Source organism: Echinops telfairi, unplaced genomic scaffold, assembly GCF_000313985.2.
Source record: "Echinops telfairi isolate 266 unplaced genomic scaffold, ASM31398v2 ScPeMD7_9;HRSCAF=40, whole genome shotgun sequence".
NCBI lineage: Eukaryota > Metazoa > Chordata > Mammalia > Afrosoricida > Tenrecidae > Echinops > Echinops telfairi.
Window position 1 is genome coordinate 58746993 of NW_022103906.1, and position 18498 is coordinate 58765490.

Genomic DNA, 18498 nt, shown 5'->3' on the forward strand with positions numbered 1-18498 from the left:
GGCACTTCCTCAGGTGCTTTTCTGCTAAAATTTTGGACAACTTTCTCCAAACACTCACGATAGTCATGTGATCATTCTTTGCCCTTCTAAAAAGTCAACCAGCAAGCCCTCTTTATAACATTCCCTCCAGATGGTTGCCTTGGCCTTTTCCCTTGACCAGTCCACATTTGCTCTGACTGGACCGTGGTCACCTCTTGGCTGCCATGGCTTTGATTGCACTTTGCTTTCCGGAGTGGACCGGTAGAGCCATGTATCACCTCCTGCTACGATTCTTCAGAGAAAAGCTTCAAACGATTCTACTTGTTTACAGTTTCCATGGAAAGATCTTCTCTTGCGTGTAGCTGATTGGAGGACAAGTTTCGGTACTCAACGAGTAGAAAGCTTGTTCTACTGTAATTTTTAGTCAGAAATGTGCATACAAAAGCAACTGTGATGTCTATGGTGTTGTCTTTTGTTTCTGCTGTTCATTGCTAATATCCAATTAGTACAGGAATAAGATGAACTTTTTCATTGAAAATTGCTACAGTGTCCTGTGATGGGTTTTGTCTTCAACATACTCCCATCCCTTCTTAAAATGCGTTGCCGGTTTGTAAATTGTTGATGTCCTTGGGGCATGGTCTTCATCAACTTTCCATAAAGTATCAGTGATCCCACTGTTCTTCCACCAAAGTCTCACCATGAGCTTGCCATACTTCTTGCTTCAGTTTCAACAGAATTTGTGTTGCTCTAATATGGGCTCCTGTCCAAGTGCCCCAAATGACATCCTGTTCAGTAATGTTATGTAACCAGTTCATATGAGGTTTTTTTTTTTGTGCCAACATTTTTTAAAGCCATGTATTTCTGCCCCCCACAATGCTCAATTTCCATGATTTTTTGAAGGCCCCTCTATATATTTAAAATGGTAGCAGCGAGTGATTCATTCGGCACTGATGACTCAACTAGCAGCTGCCTTTCATACACGTGTTGGAGAACACAGTTGAGTAGAAATGTGTGGTAGTTACATAAGCTGGTGTCAATTTGGGACTTGAGAGGATTAAGAGTGAAGGGGTGGCGTCTAGTCTATTAATTGGGTCATAGCCAATGAGGCCTCTGTGTGGGCCCATGCCTTCTCCTGGGGATTCTGGGAACTCCTGGATTTCCTCCTTGGAGGCAGGAGACACTCTCTCTTGGCCCACTCCCTGAGAGACTCTCAGCTGATAAGACACACGGAGCTATGCTAGACCTCTGGAGCCAGAGAAGCCACGTGGAGACCCCTGCCAGCGCTGAGATGCTTATGAGGTCACTGGATCCACAAGACTTCCCACCCACTGGCCTGTGATCTTCCTGCATTTGGTGTCATTGCATGTGTTTTCTGAGTCAGAAGAGGACTTTATTGATTGGTATTGGACATAGGGGCTAATATCAGACTTATGGACTTGATCTGGACTGGGTTGGGATGTTTTCTCAATCTTCAATTGCTCTTGTATATAAACCTCTTTCTTACACACGAGTCTCTTATGATTTTGTTTCTCTAGTCTACCCAAACTAACACAAAATGAGCCTGAAAGGACACAATCACCTATGTTTCCAAAGAGGATAAGGCAGCATTAATGTGAAATACAAAATACTACTACTCAATTTTAGTAATCAATAACTGAGACCAGGAAAGAGTTAAAACATTCCAAAAAGTCAAACCAAACTCACTTCCACTGAGTCGATGCTGACTCATAGCGAGCTTTAGGACAGGGTAGAACTGCCCCCGTGAATTTCCAAGACTACAGCTGTTTGTGGAAGTAAATAGCCCCATCTATCTCCCTCAGGGCAGCTGGTGGTTTCAAACTGCAGAGCTTTCAGACTGCTGCCCAATGAGTAACCACTACACCACCCAGGGCTCCTGTGATAAAAACATCAGTAGACAAGAAAGCATAAACACAAACAGACAAAACCACCCTGTCTTCTTGTAAGTGAAAGAGTAATAAAATAAAGTAGGCAGGGTAATAAGAAGTGTACATGTGTGTGTGATTTTATGAAAGAGGAAGAAGGGAAGGAGTATGACAGGGAGGGGGTTAGCAGCTGCTTAAGCAAGTCATTTAGATAGTCACCCAGAGGGACAGAGCCTCATTCCACGGAGGCAGAGCGGCTGGCCCCTAAATCCTAGGCAGTACCTAAAAAGGAAAGACGGGGCCATTCTTTCAACAGTTCGGTTTCACCCTTTGGATTCCACATACCAGGTCAACTTCCTTAGCTTCCCTTCTCTTAGCTACATAAAGCATTTCCCTTTCACTCTCCCCACCATAGACTTCAAAACAATTATTTCCCTCAGACTCACCCAAAACAAACACCTTGCCCACCGGATCTTGGGTGCAGTACCTTGAATTTCCTTGGAGTCCCTTTATGGCACAATGAGTCCCATGATTAATGATTTTCTTTACAGACAAGATCTGGAGTCACTGAACCCAAATGAGGGAATATCGCTACATGCAAGTATTCCCACAGCAGGGATAGGATGTTGTTGTAATGCATGACAGTCAGATAAGCGGTTTCTTTTGAGTACTCTGAGGCTCCCCGCCCCCGCCCCCCCATCAATGGGGCAGGATCACTGAGTACTCTGTTAGGGTCTTCTTCATGGAGGGGGAAAAACAAACAAAAAACAATCCACCACTCTAAACACTTAGAAACCAGTTAAAATCATACCATCATACAACCATACTTTAAAAGCCATCGTAAAGGAAAGAATTTTATGAACCGATGACTATTTCCTCAAAGGGGTCAGAAACCTGCTTCCCATCTTCGTATTAAATCACTGCATTTCCTCCATGTGTCCCGTATAGAAGATTACCTTGACTGTAATCCAGCAGCTTTCCGTCCTAGAGTAGAACTCACATCACTTTTCATGCCTGAAAAATGAAATGTCTGTACTGAGACAGTTTAAAATAGATTGACAAGCCTGTATGGCTGAAAAGAAGGCTTGCCCGCCAGAGGATCCACCTTGCTATTGCACTTACCCAAATGGCATTGTTGTGTTCAAACCCTTTCTGGGGACTCTGCATTGGGTACTGCCTTTCCCAGGCCCTGCTTTATAGTTGGATGTTGTTTTTGACAAAACCACCACCACACTTAGTTGCTCACTCAGTGATTCAAAAGAAAGGGTCCATTTTCCAAGGACAAGGATTTTCTACCATTGAGGATTACGAAATGATGTGTAACAGATCCGACAGCCATGCAGCAGGTGGAGGCGTTCCAAACGTGTCCTTGAGCAAGCACATCTTTGGACCATGTGAATCACCTGCTAGTGTGTTCTGGAAAGGGGACCCCATTCATTTGGGGATAGAAGTTAGGGAATGAGTGTTCGAGGGGGAAAAAACAACCAAACAAGAAAACAAAAACTAACTGGATTGGTGTAGAACTTCATACTTAAAAGGTAACACTACAGAGTTCCAGGCGTCATGCTGTTTTCAGTGCAACTGGCTACCTGAAAATGTTATTATTCAACCTTCTGAGAAAATATGTAGCATTTTTATTAAGTTTTCTTTGGAAAACTGACAAACTCTAATGATAATCTGCAACAAAAATTTGTTGGGATAGTTATATTCATTGGAGAGAGAAATAAATTGATCTTGTTCTAAAATGTTTTCTCTCAAGCATCAAAAGAAAATCCACTTAGACATATAACCAAATGTTATTTAATATCTTAAAAAGTAACACAATCCAAAATGGATATTTCACACAATACTACATAAACAAGATGAACACAATATTACCATATGGAGGGACTTTCAAATATAGACTTACAAAAATCCCTGTCCTTTTTTTTCTTTTAAGTTATTATACTAAGCATGACAAGTAATCATCATTTACAATATGGTACACTGACACGATAAAAACCATGTTACAAATGTGCTGTTATAAATCAGTAACATTAGGGAAGACATCTCATGAACTGTAATTATTTCATATGAAATACTATACAATATAAACAGAACATCCATCTTGGATGACCTTTACAGCAACCAGAGACCAAGTAATTTAATTTTTTTTTCAGTGCAAACACGTTTTATTCAAGGCAGTCTTGGCTGCAAAACTCCTTTCTAACATACAGTAAATCCCACTTGCACGTTTTAATTCATCTACCCTAATGCAATAGTCACATTCAGCCATTCAGAGAACGGTACCTGCAGAATTATGACCCCTTTAAAGGTAATGTTTAAATCTCATTCTGTTCTAGAAAGCAGTATGTGTCCACTACTCGAAGGACCCAAGTTTGTAGCCGTCAATACTTACATGAAGGTGACGTTAGGGTGGCTCTCTTCCTAACCCAGCCTGTGTGCACAATACTACACAGGATTCTGCCCTTCCGCTGTGGAAACGCACGGCGGTGTATCTGCATCTCGGTGGGGAAAGAGGCAGGAGGAGGAGGGGAAGGAGCTCTAAGGAAAGGAAGTCGAGCGGCGGCTGAGAGTGGACTTCCGGGTGCATTTCCTGTAGCTGCAGAGGCTGTATAGAGGAGGGGCTCTCAGATCTGGTGCCTCTTTTTGGTGGGAGCAAGGGGTCGGGGCGTCAAGGTCAGCCTTTGGACAGGGAGCCTGGTCAAGCTTCACATCTGCTTCCAGAATCATTGCAGCCTCACGGGGCAAACACCGCCTCCCTCTGTTGGCCTGGTGCTAGGTGCGTTCACATCTGAAGCCAATCATTTGCAATGAAAGCCCTCTACCTGGTAAATATACAGTCATAAGAAGGTTTAGTCCCTTTTGCACCTCGCGGAATTCTGAATCTTGCAAATCATAGGACAATTGTTAAAATGGTGATATGTTGGAGGGCCAACTGGGGGAGAATTTCTCTCTGGGCCGCTGCAGAGACCAACTTCATCAGGGAGACACCGGGGGTCTATGCCGACGCCCACAGGAAATTTCAGAGTGAATTTATACATGTAAATAGATAACCAAATAACTCAAATTTCCAAACCCACTGCCATCAAGTCGATTCTGACTCAGAAACACTATAGGACACGATGGAACTGCCCCTGCCTCCTAGCCCACAACCCATGGGAAAATAGTGACGGTCTCCTTCAGACAGCTGACTTCCTTTCGGATCATCCTTGGCAGAGACGAGTGTGACCTCCTTCCTGCCCATATTTCACTCACTCAAAGGAAGGTGATGTTTTCCACCGCCTTGGGCTTCCTTTTTTGCTGTGTTCTAGCTTCCTCAAGCCCAAACCATGTACACAAGAGTCACTAACAGGCGAGAACTGGTTGCCTTCGGCAAAGGGAGAGGGGAAGGAAGGGAGAGGCAGGAAGCACGTCTGGGTGAATCTTGGGAGGTGCGACCCACTGCTAGCTGGCTGTATGGCTGGCCTGTAGTAGCTGCAGGTGACCCCAATGATTTCAGATCTCCTAACTTGAGAAAAACACTTGGAACTAGATCAGCTCCCTGGGAAATCCAGGTCCTCCAAAGGAGGCTCGGGGAGCGTACTGAATTTCTGTTAGGCCAAGGAGCACGGTGAAGAGTACTTGATAAAGTTTTTAATTAAAATCTGTTTCAGCACCTTCCACTGCCAGGAGCAGTCATGTTCCTGAAAGATGGTATTTTAGCACAGGAATTGGAGAAGCCCAATAAGAAACTGTAAACAAGGGTGTGCGTCTAGATTGACCTCTGCCTGCAATGGCTTCTGGGTGCCTGTGTGCGTCTCCCGCCATCATCTGATACCAGTGATAGGTATCACTGAGGTGCCAAAGGGCAAACACCCTGTAATGTCTGAATGAAGATGGACAAAGGTGTACGGTTGTATTTTGTTCTTTGACTTTATTAGCACACATCAGAAAAATAGCATTGTATTTAGTGATTTGTCATGATGGTCTATCCAACGGAGAGAAAATAGATCATCGATAGCTGCCACTGTATTTCTGGGTAATCGTAAGTAATCCTGCTGATTCTTCAACTCAAGTACGGGTATTACCAATACGCCCTGCTTTGTTCACCGTGAATCTGAATGCCGTGGAAGCACGATGAGATCCCCCAATAAACCGTGCAAAAGTCATTGTCGGTGGCTGTTGATTTTTAATCAAGACCCAAATGTATTGACCATGTTATAAATGGTGAGGCTTTTTTTCTTTAAAAAAAAAAATCACTATTGTACTATAAGTGATATGCCTATAATTTAAGTTAAAAACTTTATTTTCAAGTACACTTTATGGTGATAAGTGGTTTACCCAGGTAGAATTGTACAAAGCTGTGCCGACCTTACAAAGAAACAAGGCGTGCTTCCCTTGTCAATGAACAGGTTTCTTCTCCCTGTGGTAGCTGCAATTTCACTTAAATTTACATTTCAGAAATGCTGGTTGGGAATGAAAAGAAAAAGAAAGAGAAGAGAGATAGAGATTTGGGAACAGCTGGTGTTCAGATCATTGTTACTCCAGATTAACTTCCAATTCCTGCTTCCTGAACTTGAGCTTCGCCACATCAGAAAAGCAGTTGTTTTTGCCCAGCCTGTCCCCTTCTAGCTCTTGGATTGGTTTGTTGTGTGTGTCAAGCCCCGCCCACCCCCTTTCCGTATGCTCATTAAGGTCCCCTGAGATGTGCAAACTATGTAACATGGAATTGTCAGAGGTGTGGAGTACACGGCACAGCTTCTTTAATTCAAGTGGACTGGGGCTCCATGTGGCTGCATTCACGTGAAGGCAGAGAGGCCCAAAGTGCTTCAAAGTCGGCAGTCCCACGTGCCTTGCGCGTCTCCTGTTACTGGAAAACGAGAATTCACACCAGACTTGGACAGGAGCAGAACGCTTACTAAGCTCTGGTTTGCCAGCAGACTCTGCCGGTGAGATCTCCTAGCAGGCGTGGTGGGGTGGGTGGGAGACAAGAATCCTAGACTTCCGTTCATTCATTCGTAACAAAATCAAGCACGCTTTTGCGGGGTAGGGAGGAGAGACAGGGTTACATCTGGAAGCCTAATAAGGGCGCCAAAGCAAACCATAGTCATGAAAAAGAAATCATGAGACCACACTGCAATCTCACAAGCACACACACAACACCATGGCCGAAGGTGAAAGCAAGTTTTCACACTTTGCTTTTTTTTTAACAATACACTTTAACGCATTGCTGCCGTTTTGTTAAATTTATGGAGGTAGTTATATGTAAAAATAAAAATTACCATAAAGTAATATGCTGTATCATAATAATACATAAGTGTGCAAAATGCCGACAGATGTGTTGACCCTTGAAAGTTGAACACTATGCAGAAATTCAACCCAATTCAGTTTTGTAAACCTTTCTGTTGATAAACTCTAAGCGAATACATACAAGATAAGCAGCCCAGTTCACACAAAGCCATCAGTTCCCCGGAGGAGGCGGATGTTAGGGAACTCTTGAAGTGGGCCTGCATGGATTGACTGATCAGTGGGGACCCCAAGGCCGGCCAGCCTGGATTACATTTATAATGCATTTCCTGCTACCTCACCACCCCCATTCAAAAATCCCCAATTTGATTCAGACCAGAATGTTTCTACATGAAACGTCTGCTTACTTTGTATCCTCTTTAAAGCCCATCCCATCTGTGCCAGCCGCTGCTGGTCTAAGAGGGACTTTTCCTTTCGAAAGAAAGCAAAAACAAAATCAAGTACCCTATCGCGTCAGGCAGAGTGTACACATTTTATTTGAATAGCATCTTTTGTAAACCTATTTCTTCTGAAATATTGATATATTTATATTTTAAAGCTTCTCTTAGGGGTAATACTTTCCTTTCCTGTTCACACGGAGTTTATTACCATGGCTACTTCCAGAGGTTCAACAAGAGGCTGATGTATTGTGTCAATGGTTTTAGTATTTATGAACTGATAGTATGATAAAAACTAGAGAGCAGGCTTTTGCAAAAAAAAATAATAATCTGGGCAGAAAAAAACATGTAGTAAGCGTATGGTATACAACTCCCCAAAGAAAGAGATTCTGGAGTCTATGAGGTGTACTATCTATTGTTCTTTCTGGACATATTCAAGGAATGAGACAAACAAGGCATTTTTGAGCATTCCAGGCCTGCCTTGGAGAAAAGATGGCAGGAGCCTGGAACCCGACTTCCTTCAACAGTTAACTAGTGTGGGAGTTACTAGGGAATGTGCTTACATTTGCGGCAAGCACACACACACACACACACACACACACACACAGATATGCTAAACTTTGAGGGTGGGGGTCCAGTTTGACTGTGGGCAACTTCCAAATATCTGCAAAAGCATGAGAGAGTATCCCATTTAAAAAAAAACAAAAAAGATCTCTGACTACATCCTGTGATTGCGTTCTTAAACTGAGTTGTAGTAATTCTGTAATACTGAAGCAGAAGTGTTTCACAAATAGTTTGCCAATTACTTAAATATTTTATATTTATTTTGTGTCACATATGTTCTGCTATATGACTGCAAATGTTCTCGTGACTGTACAAAAAAAAAAAAAGGAAAAGTAAGTAAACAAAAATCACCTTATGTCAGACAGACAATTCACCGGTGTCATATGTAACCCATTGCCAAAAAGAAAAAAACCTTTTCATTCCTATCAGATTGATTCAATTACCCTCATAAAATAAAACAGGGATTTTGAAATATCTCTGTCCCATATAAGGTTGAAAATTGATTATTTGTACCCTTTTACTGTTGAGAGTCGTTTTTATATCCAACATGATATTGCAAACCAAACTAAAAATGTTACCAAACCATCTTGAAATAAGTTCAGCTAATAATACATCTGCCTAAAACTGCCTCTTGAAATTGTTACAAAGTATCTGTAAACATTACTCTGGCATAGTTCTTGTATGCATAATTGTTACCATAATAAATTTCAGGGGAATACAAATTATGATTATACCACATTTGCAGAATGAGCACATTCTGTTGTTAATTACATGGGCACATGTATATTTCTAATCAAAAATTATTTTAAACTTTTCTCTATAGATATCTTCCCAGGAATAAAAGGCCTGCTGTTCAACTCTCCCTAAATTTGCTCTTTCCTATAACCACTAAAAATCATCTCCCACAGCCTAATTTAGGCATTCTATTTAAAACTACATAAAATAGATTTATATCCTTCCATTAGAAAGAATAACGTCCTCAGGCCACACTCTTCATTTGTATCACAAAGAACAATTTGCTTTTTAAACAAACTAATTATTGTATCTGTATAGTAAGATAGGATCATAAGTTTCACAAGGAGGAAATGATCTTCCTTAAATATTTGATTAATACCATTTCACAGTCCACATTACCTCTCCCATCACTTGGGACTGTGACCCAGTTGGTCCACTTGGGAATTCCCTTCCTTCCTTCCTTCCTTCCTTCCTTCCTTCCTTCCTTCCTTCCTTCCTTTGTCCGCTTCAGATGGAGAGGCCTATATTCCTGTTTGTGATCATGGAAGGTTAAGAATCAGACCAGCATCTGTTGCACTTGAACACAACCCCCCACGAACAAACACTGCCAGGACTTCAATCACGACAACTCACAGTGAGAATGCCTGGGGCAGAAACGTTTCACACCCACGGGCTGGGGTCCCTTCTGGTTTGGCATTGGTTTTCCTTTGAGGTGGACCCTTGCCTTTTACATTTTGTGGTGGCTTAGTTAGGTTTTTGTTTAGTTTTGTTTTTGGAAGTGTCCAGGATCAGTTCTGTGGCACCATCTAACCGCAGACTGGGAGCAACCAGCATCTGTGGCATTTTAAAATGGAATTGGCAACGGCATGACATTGAAAATGCAGATTACACTGACAGTGTCTAGACTTTTCTATGTGTGCTCGGCTACAATTAGTGAACAAAGTATACATATCACCCCTACTGCTATTCTGTTGCTAAAGAACAAAGTATACAATCACCCCTACTGCTATTCTGTGAAAAGCAATACTCTGAAATAAAGATTTCTGTGTGTGTGTGTGTTGTTTTGTTTTGCCCTAGCCTACTTAGCAGCACAGTTTAAGTAAACACAAAAACTGTGGTTGAGATGCTTGTCCTTCCAAAGATGTAAACGTCAGTCCCAGTGTCGTAAACGTTGCTGTATCCAACGCGACAGGAGACGAGGCCGAATGACTATCACACACTAGTAACAGAAGCTTGCAAGCAGCTGGAGGGTTTCGGTAATTTCTCGGCGTCGTTGGTGGGCGGGTCCGTGCTCGCTCGGAAGTTGAAGGCGGGGCCGGCTCCACCGTGGGCGGGACTCAAGGCAGGGTTCTGCCTCCGGTTACTTTCAACAATGCTGGAAGTGTTGGAAGCCAGGCTCTCTCGAGTGCTAAAAGAGTAAAAAGGTTTGGTTTTGTTTTTGACATAAACAATTATGGATGGAGCCCCAGAGGAAGAGCCGAGGGTGTAGTTAATGGGTTTCCTCTGTTGGTTCATAATGCCATAGCAATATGCTATCTCCACTTGATTATTCACATATGTTCCTCCAGCATGGGCTCCAGACGTTTTCCCAAGACACGTGACAATCAGCAGCACACTTGCATGAAACAAGAGCTGATCTACAGTTAGCTGTACTTTGAAATGCCTGCCCTCCCCCATCTTTTCATGCCCGTCTTTCCATGCCCGTGGAAGGAAGCAACTGCAAACGTTTTTTGTGACAGAGAGCTGTCACGTCACGTTAGTTTTTAGAAATGAACGATCAAATGCACAGAGAAGCTGTTAGGCTTCCTTTTCGCCTGGAACTTAATCAGCAGAACTACTTTTGAATAAAGTGAGTAATTTAACTCCAGTGATGCCCCTCCTTGTCCTCAAAAAGTCCAAACCAAACTCACTGCCATGGGGCAATTCCAACTCCTACCACCTGACACGGCAAGAAGAGCAGCGCTGTCCCTGTGGGGCCCTAGACTGTAACTCGTCATGGAAGTATAAAGTCCCATCTTTCTCCTGGGGAGCAGGCTGGTGGTTTTGAACTGCTGTCCTTCCTGATCACAGCCGAACATGTAACCACTAGGCCACCAGGGCTCCTCTCATTCTAAATTACTCGCTTTTAACTCTGGTGGACTTCAAGAAAGCCACGGCCATGACATGATCTGCCACTCTGGCAGACACCACATTCTTTGGGAACACTTCATCCTGTTTCAGACTCTAGCACTGTAAAGTACGTCGTGGCAGATAACGAACGTTTCACTTGCCCCACACTCATCTGTGACGTTTATGCTCATTTCCCCCTCTTTCGCAGAAATGGTTTCCTTAATGGAGTCTTAGGAAGTAGGCGTGATTTCAAAGCCTTTTATCGAAATTTTTCTAAGTTAGAAATATTCAAATTTACTTTGTTGTTCTACGTTATTTAAAGCATTTATCATTTCAAATGGAGAGGGCCAAAGATTACCTGGCTGATTGAGGAAGCTGAATGAACGTTGTGTTTAAGGTCCCTGAAATGGTATGAAGGAATTTAACAATGTACACAGATTGAAGAAGCCATAACCATGTCCCAGAGAGCCGCCTGACTAGGCAGCCCTGGTGGCATAATGGGCGTGTGCTGGGCTGTGAGCCCCGAGGTTGGCAGCTAGAAGCCACCACCCACTCCATGGGAGAAAGATGGAGCTTTCTACTCCCATACACATCTACAGTCTCAGAAACTCCCAGGGGAAGTTAGTTCTACCCAGTCTTGTAGGGTCGCTAAGAGTTATCATTGGCTCTCTGAGAGTAGTGAGGAAGCTTTAAGGATTATAAAATAACCTATGAAAGTTGCTCCCATCACCAAGTTAAACCAGCTCAAGTAAGGTAATAGGTCAAACTACTACAGTGAAGGCAAGGTCACTTCCTCCCCTTCCTTCCTGTCCTAAGCTGATAGCGTGAGCAGACCTGCCTACGAAGCCATTTCATCCTAACACCATTGGGCCTGAGCCTGCTGCAAGACTGGCGTGTTGAAAACAGGCTGTTCACCGATGACCTAAAGGAGTAGGTCCCGCACAGTTACAGAGAGCCATCCAGTTCTGCCATGTTGCATCTGCTAAATATGGCACACCAAAGGACAGAAACAAACATTTCCTCACAAAAATGATGAAAACTGCCAGGGTGAACGACTCAGCTGGCTTACCATGAACAGTCGCCAGCAGCTTGCCAGGCGGCAACTGGGGCATGGGATCAGGTTAAGGGGAGGGCAGTGAGATTGTATGACGCATTCATCATGGTTCGGCAACACTTGAGTGTCTCATCTTCGAGATGGGGGTGGTTTTGATTTGTATCTACCTGCGCACAGGGTGACTGTGGACAACAAGTGAGCAGAGGTGAAGAAGTGGCATTTTGCGAAGAGAAGAAGACTGCAGATTATTTCTCCGATACACTTGGCACATCGTGAGTGGAGGCACCACCGTAAATTACCTGGGGGGACTAGAAAAACATCTTTTCTATGGGAAAATCATTTTATGGTCCAGAGGCCCGACTTTCTAACCAGCTTTTGAGGTACAGAATTAGTATGTGTCAGGCCACGTGCTGCAAACACGTAAGAACGAGGGAGCGTTCAAAAGCTCGTGGAAAAATTGCCTGATCTTTTAATGCCACTTTCCTATGGACTTTGTGAAACCCCCTCGTATTGCGAGAGGTCATCTCACTTGGGTGCTCTCTGTGCTGTAAGGTGCTCTGGGCCACCGTGGACCACAGCAATCAAATGAGCAGTGGTGCAGATGCACAATACTCCACTTTCTCAGGGGAGACAGAATGCTTAAACAGTGATGAGACATTGACAACTCTGCACAGCACGATAAAAGAGTTGGTCGCGATGGGAATGCAGGCGGTAGAAGGATTTCTTAATTTTAAAAGTGGTTACTTTATATTTTAAAAGAGAGTTCATGAGTCTAGGACCTTATTGATAGAAGGATTGGGCCCAGTAGCTGCTCTGTTCAACCTTCTACCCACACACGCTTCCTTGGGCACCACACTTCCCTGGCACACACTGTGAAGGCCAGTAAGAAGACACAGCCATGGCGCCCTGTGGTTCTTTTGACTTTCAGGTGGTGTTTATCAATACAGGTTTAGACTCAGGTTTAGAATGCAAGCTTTCTAGGTCAATATATATATTTTAATTCTCCTCTAAACATTGGATCTTATAGAATAGTTCAAGTTCCTAGCTTTTTCCTGTCTCAATATCCTTTAGTCTTCTACCCAGGGGGGCTATGGAATTTTGTGCACTTGGGTGAACATGGCTTCTGAGCCAGCACTGAAATCTTTGAGAGTGGGATCTTTATTATTATTATTATTGGGGTCTTCTGTTTTGGGTGAGTTAATTGCTCAGTGAATATTTACTGAAAGATCAGAATAAACAGCCCCCTTAAGATTCTTGTGTCTCACAGCAATGGAGAGGTGTTGGCAAAATCATTCTATTTGGTTAAAATCCAGTTCATGCTTTTGAGTACAACTTCCTGTAACTTAAAGGCCCCTCCCCCTCCTTTGTAGACCATTCTCTATGACAAAGGCAACTATATTCATTTATAGAGGTGTGCAGAAAATAAGCTTGTCTTCTAACCGAAGGACAGACACCACAATGAGAAGGGGTAAAATGAGGCTCTGTCCTTCAGACTATCTGACTGTACTAAATGCCTGGGTATCTATAGAATTTCTGTAGGAAAATGTTCTATGTAATAGAAGGGAGCAGAGGTGTAGCTATTATGTAAAGGCTATCCCTTTAGAAAGATCTTTACTTTTTACCAAGCCATGTAACATCAAGTACATTGTTAAGAAATAAACATAAGCTCACTGCTGCTTCATGAAATAATCCCAATCATAAATTCTATATTCAACATCCTAAGTTTAATACCAATACATTTAAACATTGGATGGAGAAATTGGTTCAACACTTCCGTGAATATTTCTTCTTATCTGACCAGAACAGAGTTGCTGTTGGTTTTTTTTTTAATATCAATACTATGGGATGGGTATAATTTTCAGTTAGAATCCATTGAACTACTCCCAATATCTTAGCAACAATTTCTGGCATACTTCACCTTTTCCTCTGTGGAAATCCAGAGACCCAGAAGGGTTTGAACCGTGATGGAGAGAAGCAGTAGGCAGGTAGAATCTGCTTAGTAAGAAACAAGAGCATGCAGGTGCAGGCAAATAAACTGATTCTGTCATCAGTGATGGTTCTGAAATATAACCATGTATGGTTACATTCAAGTGTGCTCATCCACTCCACGGAGTTCAAGAGGAATGAAAAATTAGCACAGGAAAAGAGAAAGGGAAAGGCATAGAGCATAAATCAAGATGTGATCTAGGATTTAAAGTCTACTTGGCTGAAAATGATCTCTTAGAAAGTCATTTATGGTTTGGTGGCTCTCAGCTGAGTGCCACGGTTCCCCCAGGTCTCCTCGGGTGGTCCAGGGGCGGGCCGAGCAGACTGGGGCTCTTGGTCTCTCAGAGGACCATCTCTCTGGTCTGCTTGGGACATTACACTTCCACACAAGCATTAATTGGCAAAGAGGGAACATGGCCAAATATAGTAAAACTAATCAAGAAGTAGGTCTCCAAGCAATAACAAAGGCATAATACTGGACAATAAATAGGAGCCCTAGAAGTGGAATAGTTTTGCATTCAGCTGCTACCAGAAGGTTGGTGGTTCAGACCCACCAATCACTCCATGGGAGAATGATATGGTCGTCTACTGCCTTACAGACTACAACCCCCTATGGGGCAGTTCTACTCTGTCTTCCAGGGCCATGAGGAGTCCGAATCGACTCGCTGGCAATGGGTCATACTGAACAGATTAAGGAGTTCCCATCCTGACTAACAATGATCTGTTCCCCAGGTGTTCAGAGATGTGGTAAGATGATCCCAACGGAATTAATTTCAGCTCCTAATCATGAAAAATATCAAATGCCTGATTCTGCATAGCTGTAAAAATTAGGACTATGAAGTCTTGGGAATCACAACTGAAGAAAAATGTGAATAGTTATTTCTGCATCCCAGAGTCACCAATCTGGAGTAGAATTGCTCAGAAGGAGAATGGGGCCCCAAGTTGCTCTTTGAGGGGAAGAAAGAGTTAAAGTGAAAAAAGGAAGCTGTATAGACTCTCATTTGCTTCCTCAGCCCCAGATATACTTCCAGGCACTGGGCATCAACTCTGGCATTACATTCTCTCACCTGCCCACTCCTGGCTGCTGACTGACCACTGCCAGTTGAAAACGGGTCCCTGGCCAGTGCAAACAGCCAGGATATGTTTGTACATATCTGGACTTTTTATCTCCCACCGAGAGGCTGGAGGTTCAGATTCACCCAGAAGCACTTTGGAAGAAATGCCTGGCCATCTACTTCCCCCTACAGAGCACGTTTCTACTCTTGAGGTATGGCCGATGAGGTGACAGCCTATGTTTGTGTTGCACTGAAGAGAAGGGGGGTATTCGAGGGCTTGGGTGCACTGTGTCGATTCTGGAGGAGGCTAGCGGGGAAGTGCTGCTCCGGCCTTGCTCTAAGCAGGCCTGGGCCCCCAGCCTTCTGTGTCGGCAACAAGGTTTCCTTGGCACTGGCAACAGGCAAGCAGGAGAGGGAGGTGTGCAAGGGGGAGGGCTGCACAGAAAGCAGAGATTCAAATGACATTCCGGAAAGATGAGAGATCTGATCATATACTCTGGCTAGAGGAACCCCGTTCTCCTAGAGACAATTAGTCATTGTCCACTCCCTCTCCTTCACTGACTACTCCCTCGGCTCAACAAAGTCACTCTCTTGGAATGTCTTAAAACCACAACCACCATGAGCGTGCTCAGCTACCGAGACCAGGCTAACGGAGGGTGGGGGGAGGGCGCCAACCCACCAGTCCAGATTGGTGATCTCTACAGCTGCAGAAACATTGCTCTCAAGTCCTGAAAAAGAAGTCAGAAACAGGCCGTTAACAACGCCACTCACCCAACGCGTGGCCCTCGCACACAGCACCGAGACTGTGACCGAGTGGCCGTGCTAAGCCCAGGCCCCCGTGGGAGTGTGCGTGTGCGCATGCGTGCGGGTGTGCAGAGCCCCGCCCCTACCGTGGGGAGTTGAATCCGCTGTCCACAGTGATGCTGCTGCTGTCCATGCTGTCGAGCCGCGCCGAGTGGGTGGCTCTCTGGTTGCTGCCGCCGTCGGCCTCTTTCGGGGCCAGGAGGGTGAGGTTCTTCTCAAATTTCCTTTGCAAGTCCCGTTCCTTCTCCCGCTCCAGGAGCCACTGCATGGTGCCGACGTCGTCTCGATTCTTCTCCTCCTCCGTGGCTTTGTTGGCCCCTTCCTCCGAGTCGTCGTCATCAGAGACGTTGTAATAGTCGAAGGAGGCCTCCTGGTTGCCCCCTGACTCCTGCTGGCGCTGGGAAGCCGGCAGGGCCTGGGTGGCCGAGGGGCCCAGGGACGGCTCGAGTTTCTCACATCGGCCTGGCAGTGTGTCGGCAGGTGTCTTCGGGTGAGCTTTGAGGAGGGACAGGCTGGACTTGTGATAGCTGTTGACGGACAGGGTGCTGTGAAGAGGTTTGAAGAGGGTGTCCTTGCTGAATATCTCTTTCCTCTTGTCCAGGCTGCTGGGCTCCGCGCCGTGGTGCTGCAGGACGCGGCCGTTGGCCATCCCTTCGGCCACTGAGCCAGAGGCTGCTGGGCCCCCACCCGGCCCCTTAGGGGACTCCTCCTTGTGCCCCAGAGGTTCCCTGGAGCAGTGGGGGGTCTGCCTGTCGGACGGAGGCAGCTTCTTCACCCCTTCCGCCAGGGTCAGGGTGTCGTGGTCCTCCTTATTCTTCCCCAGAGGCGAGGGAGCTGTGAGCACTGTCTCGCTCGAGGTGTTGCACTGGAAATAGTCATCTGTGGCCGTTTTTGCAGGACAGGAGTTGGGGTCTCCATAGGACGGTAAACTCTCTAGTGCCTTTCCTGGCTCCAGGAGGCTGCAAGCACTGGAAGGGTCCTTGCCGCTGCTGACTATCTCGGGAATGCACACCTCTTTATAGCTCGCGGATGAAAGGTGAGCCCTTGGGTGGCTGGCAGTCTGCGCGGGCCGCAGGGTACTGTCGTCGATGTACGACTGGCTGGGCGTTTGGTCGTCTTGGCTACAGCCTTCCGCCAAGTCCTCGGGGGTGCCGAGAGAAGAAGCACCCAGGGGCCCTTTGGAGTTGTCCATGGACCGGGACCGCTCCTTGGCTTTGCCGGGTCTCTCATTCCTGGACCGCCGGTCCTGGGTATGGCTGTGGCTCCGGTGCACTTTAGAGTGGGAGCTGCCCCGGGAAGGTTCCGGAAAAGGCATCTCGGTTCTCCTTTTGGCCAGCTCGCCAGACACGTCCCATTCTGGCGTCATGGGGAAATGGGACTCGATCACGTTGGCGTTGCCGTGCATGATGAAGTTATCTCCTTTGTGCTCAATGATGAAGCAGCCCTCCCTGGGCACCCTGGTCAGAGGGTCACAGAAGTCAAACTCTCTCCCCCCGGGGAGATCCAGATGGGAACCGTCCGAAGGGTCTCCCTTCGACACGCGCGTCTTGCTGTGCGACCGCGATTTCCCATGGGACTTCCGGTGAGTCCTACTCTTTTTGCTCCGCCCGCTGTGATGGGCAGAAGACCCGGCTTTACTCCGATGGGCTTTTTCTTCCTCAAGTTTCTTCATCAGTGCGGTGTGCCTCATGACATTTTCCACGGTCAGGTCCGGGTTAATGCGCCTGATGATCTCCATTTCCACCTCCCTGGGGATCGTCGTCGGCATGTCCTCGTCCCTCAGGGGCCACTCTTCCGGAGGAAACTGGGCAGAGAAATTGGCCAGCTGTTTGGTCTTGTCCTTCTTAAAACTTAGCCGGAATAACTTGAGGCCAAATTTTTTGGACTGCTTTTCACTGTCTTTAGGCTTCGATAGCGTTTCTGTCTTATAAGAAAAATTTACAGTACTTTTGCTCTTTTCAGTGGGTGGCACCTGGCAGAGGGAGGGGGGGCAGTAAGGGTCCTTGCAGTCCTTGGCAGATTTCCTCTGCAGAGTCGACGCGTGCATGCTATGCATGTCTTCCCTACAGCAATGGCAAGAGTCGCAGTGGTTTCTGGGCAATGTCCTTTCCCTGACACAGCCTGAGGCAGAGGGCGTGATGGTTCCGGGTTGGGGAGAGGTACACTGGGACCTATCAGGTATCCTCTCGTCCAAGTGGTACCATTTACTGTTCGTTCTTATGAGGGACGGCGTTATGAAATAGGTCTGGGGGGTCACGATGAAGTAGCCATCTGCAGTCGGGTAGATCTTGCGCTCCCGCACCAGCGTGTTCAGCGTGTGCCGGAGGATTTCTGGGCTGGGCGTCGGAACACCTGAAACGCACAAACAAACACGCTCATGAAAATGAACGGGCGCAAGTGGCAGATGCGTGACTTTCTGGATCCTGATTCTGTCCAGCTGCAAAGTCTTCCCACATGGCCACGGGGCAGGAGGTGAGCAAGGATGCTCATCCTGATTAGTGCCAACTCGTGTTTTCTCTGACAGCCCTCGGTCTTCAACACCCTACCGAAAACCGAAAACCAAATGCCCTGCCATCGAGTTGATTCTGACTCCGAGGAAGCCTCTATTAGGTTCCAAGACTGTAACTCTTGAAAATGAACGGGCGCAAGTGGCAGATGCGTGA

The 18498-nt window shown here is 45.7% G+C and overlaps 1 protein-coding gene across 2 annotated transcripts in view; it reads right to left on the reverse strand.

The window, feature by feature from the left end:
- Positions 1-3646: 3646 nt before the first annotated feature.
- The window catches only part of STOX2 (storkhead box 2), a 142535-nt gene continuing 127683 nt past the window's right edge, over positions 3647-18498 (reverse strand). The window contains exons 3-4 of one of the 2 annotated variants that reach the window (XM_004696139.2): positions 15922-18187; positions 3647-10235 (exon numbers count right to left, since the gene is read on the reverse strand). In XM_004696139.2, the coding sequence (XP_004696196.1) occupies positions 10040-10235; positions 15922-18187 (2462 nt within the window). In that variant the 3' untranslated portion in view covers positions 3647-10039. Of the gene's footprint in view, positions 10236-15712; positions 15760-15921; positions 18188-18498 lie in introns of those variants that run through there. The other variant, XM_045286705.1, reaches the window with a different exon arrangement.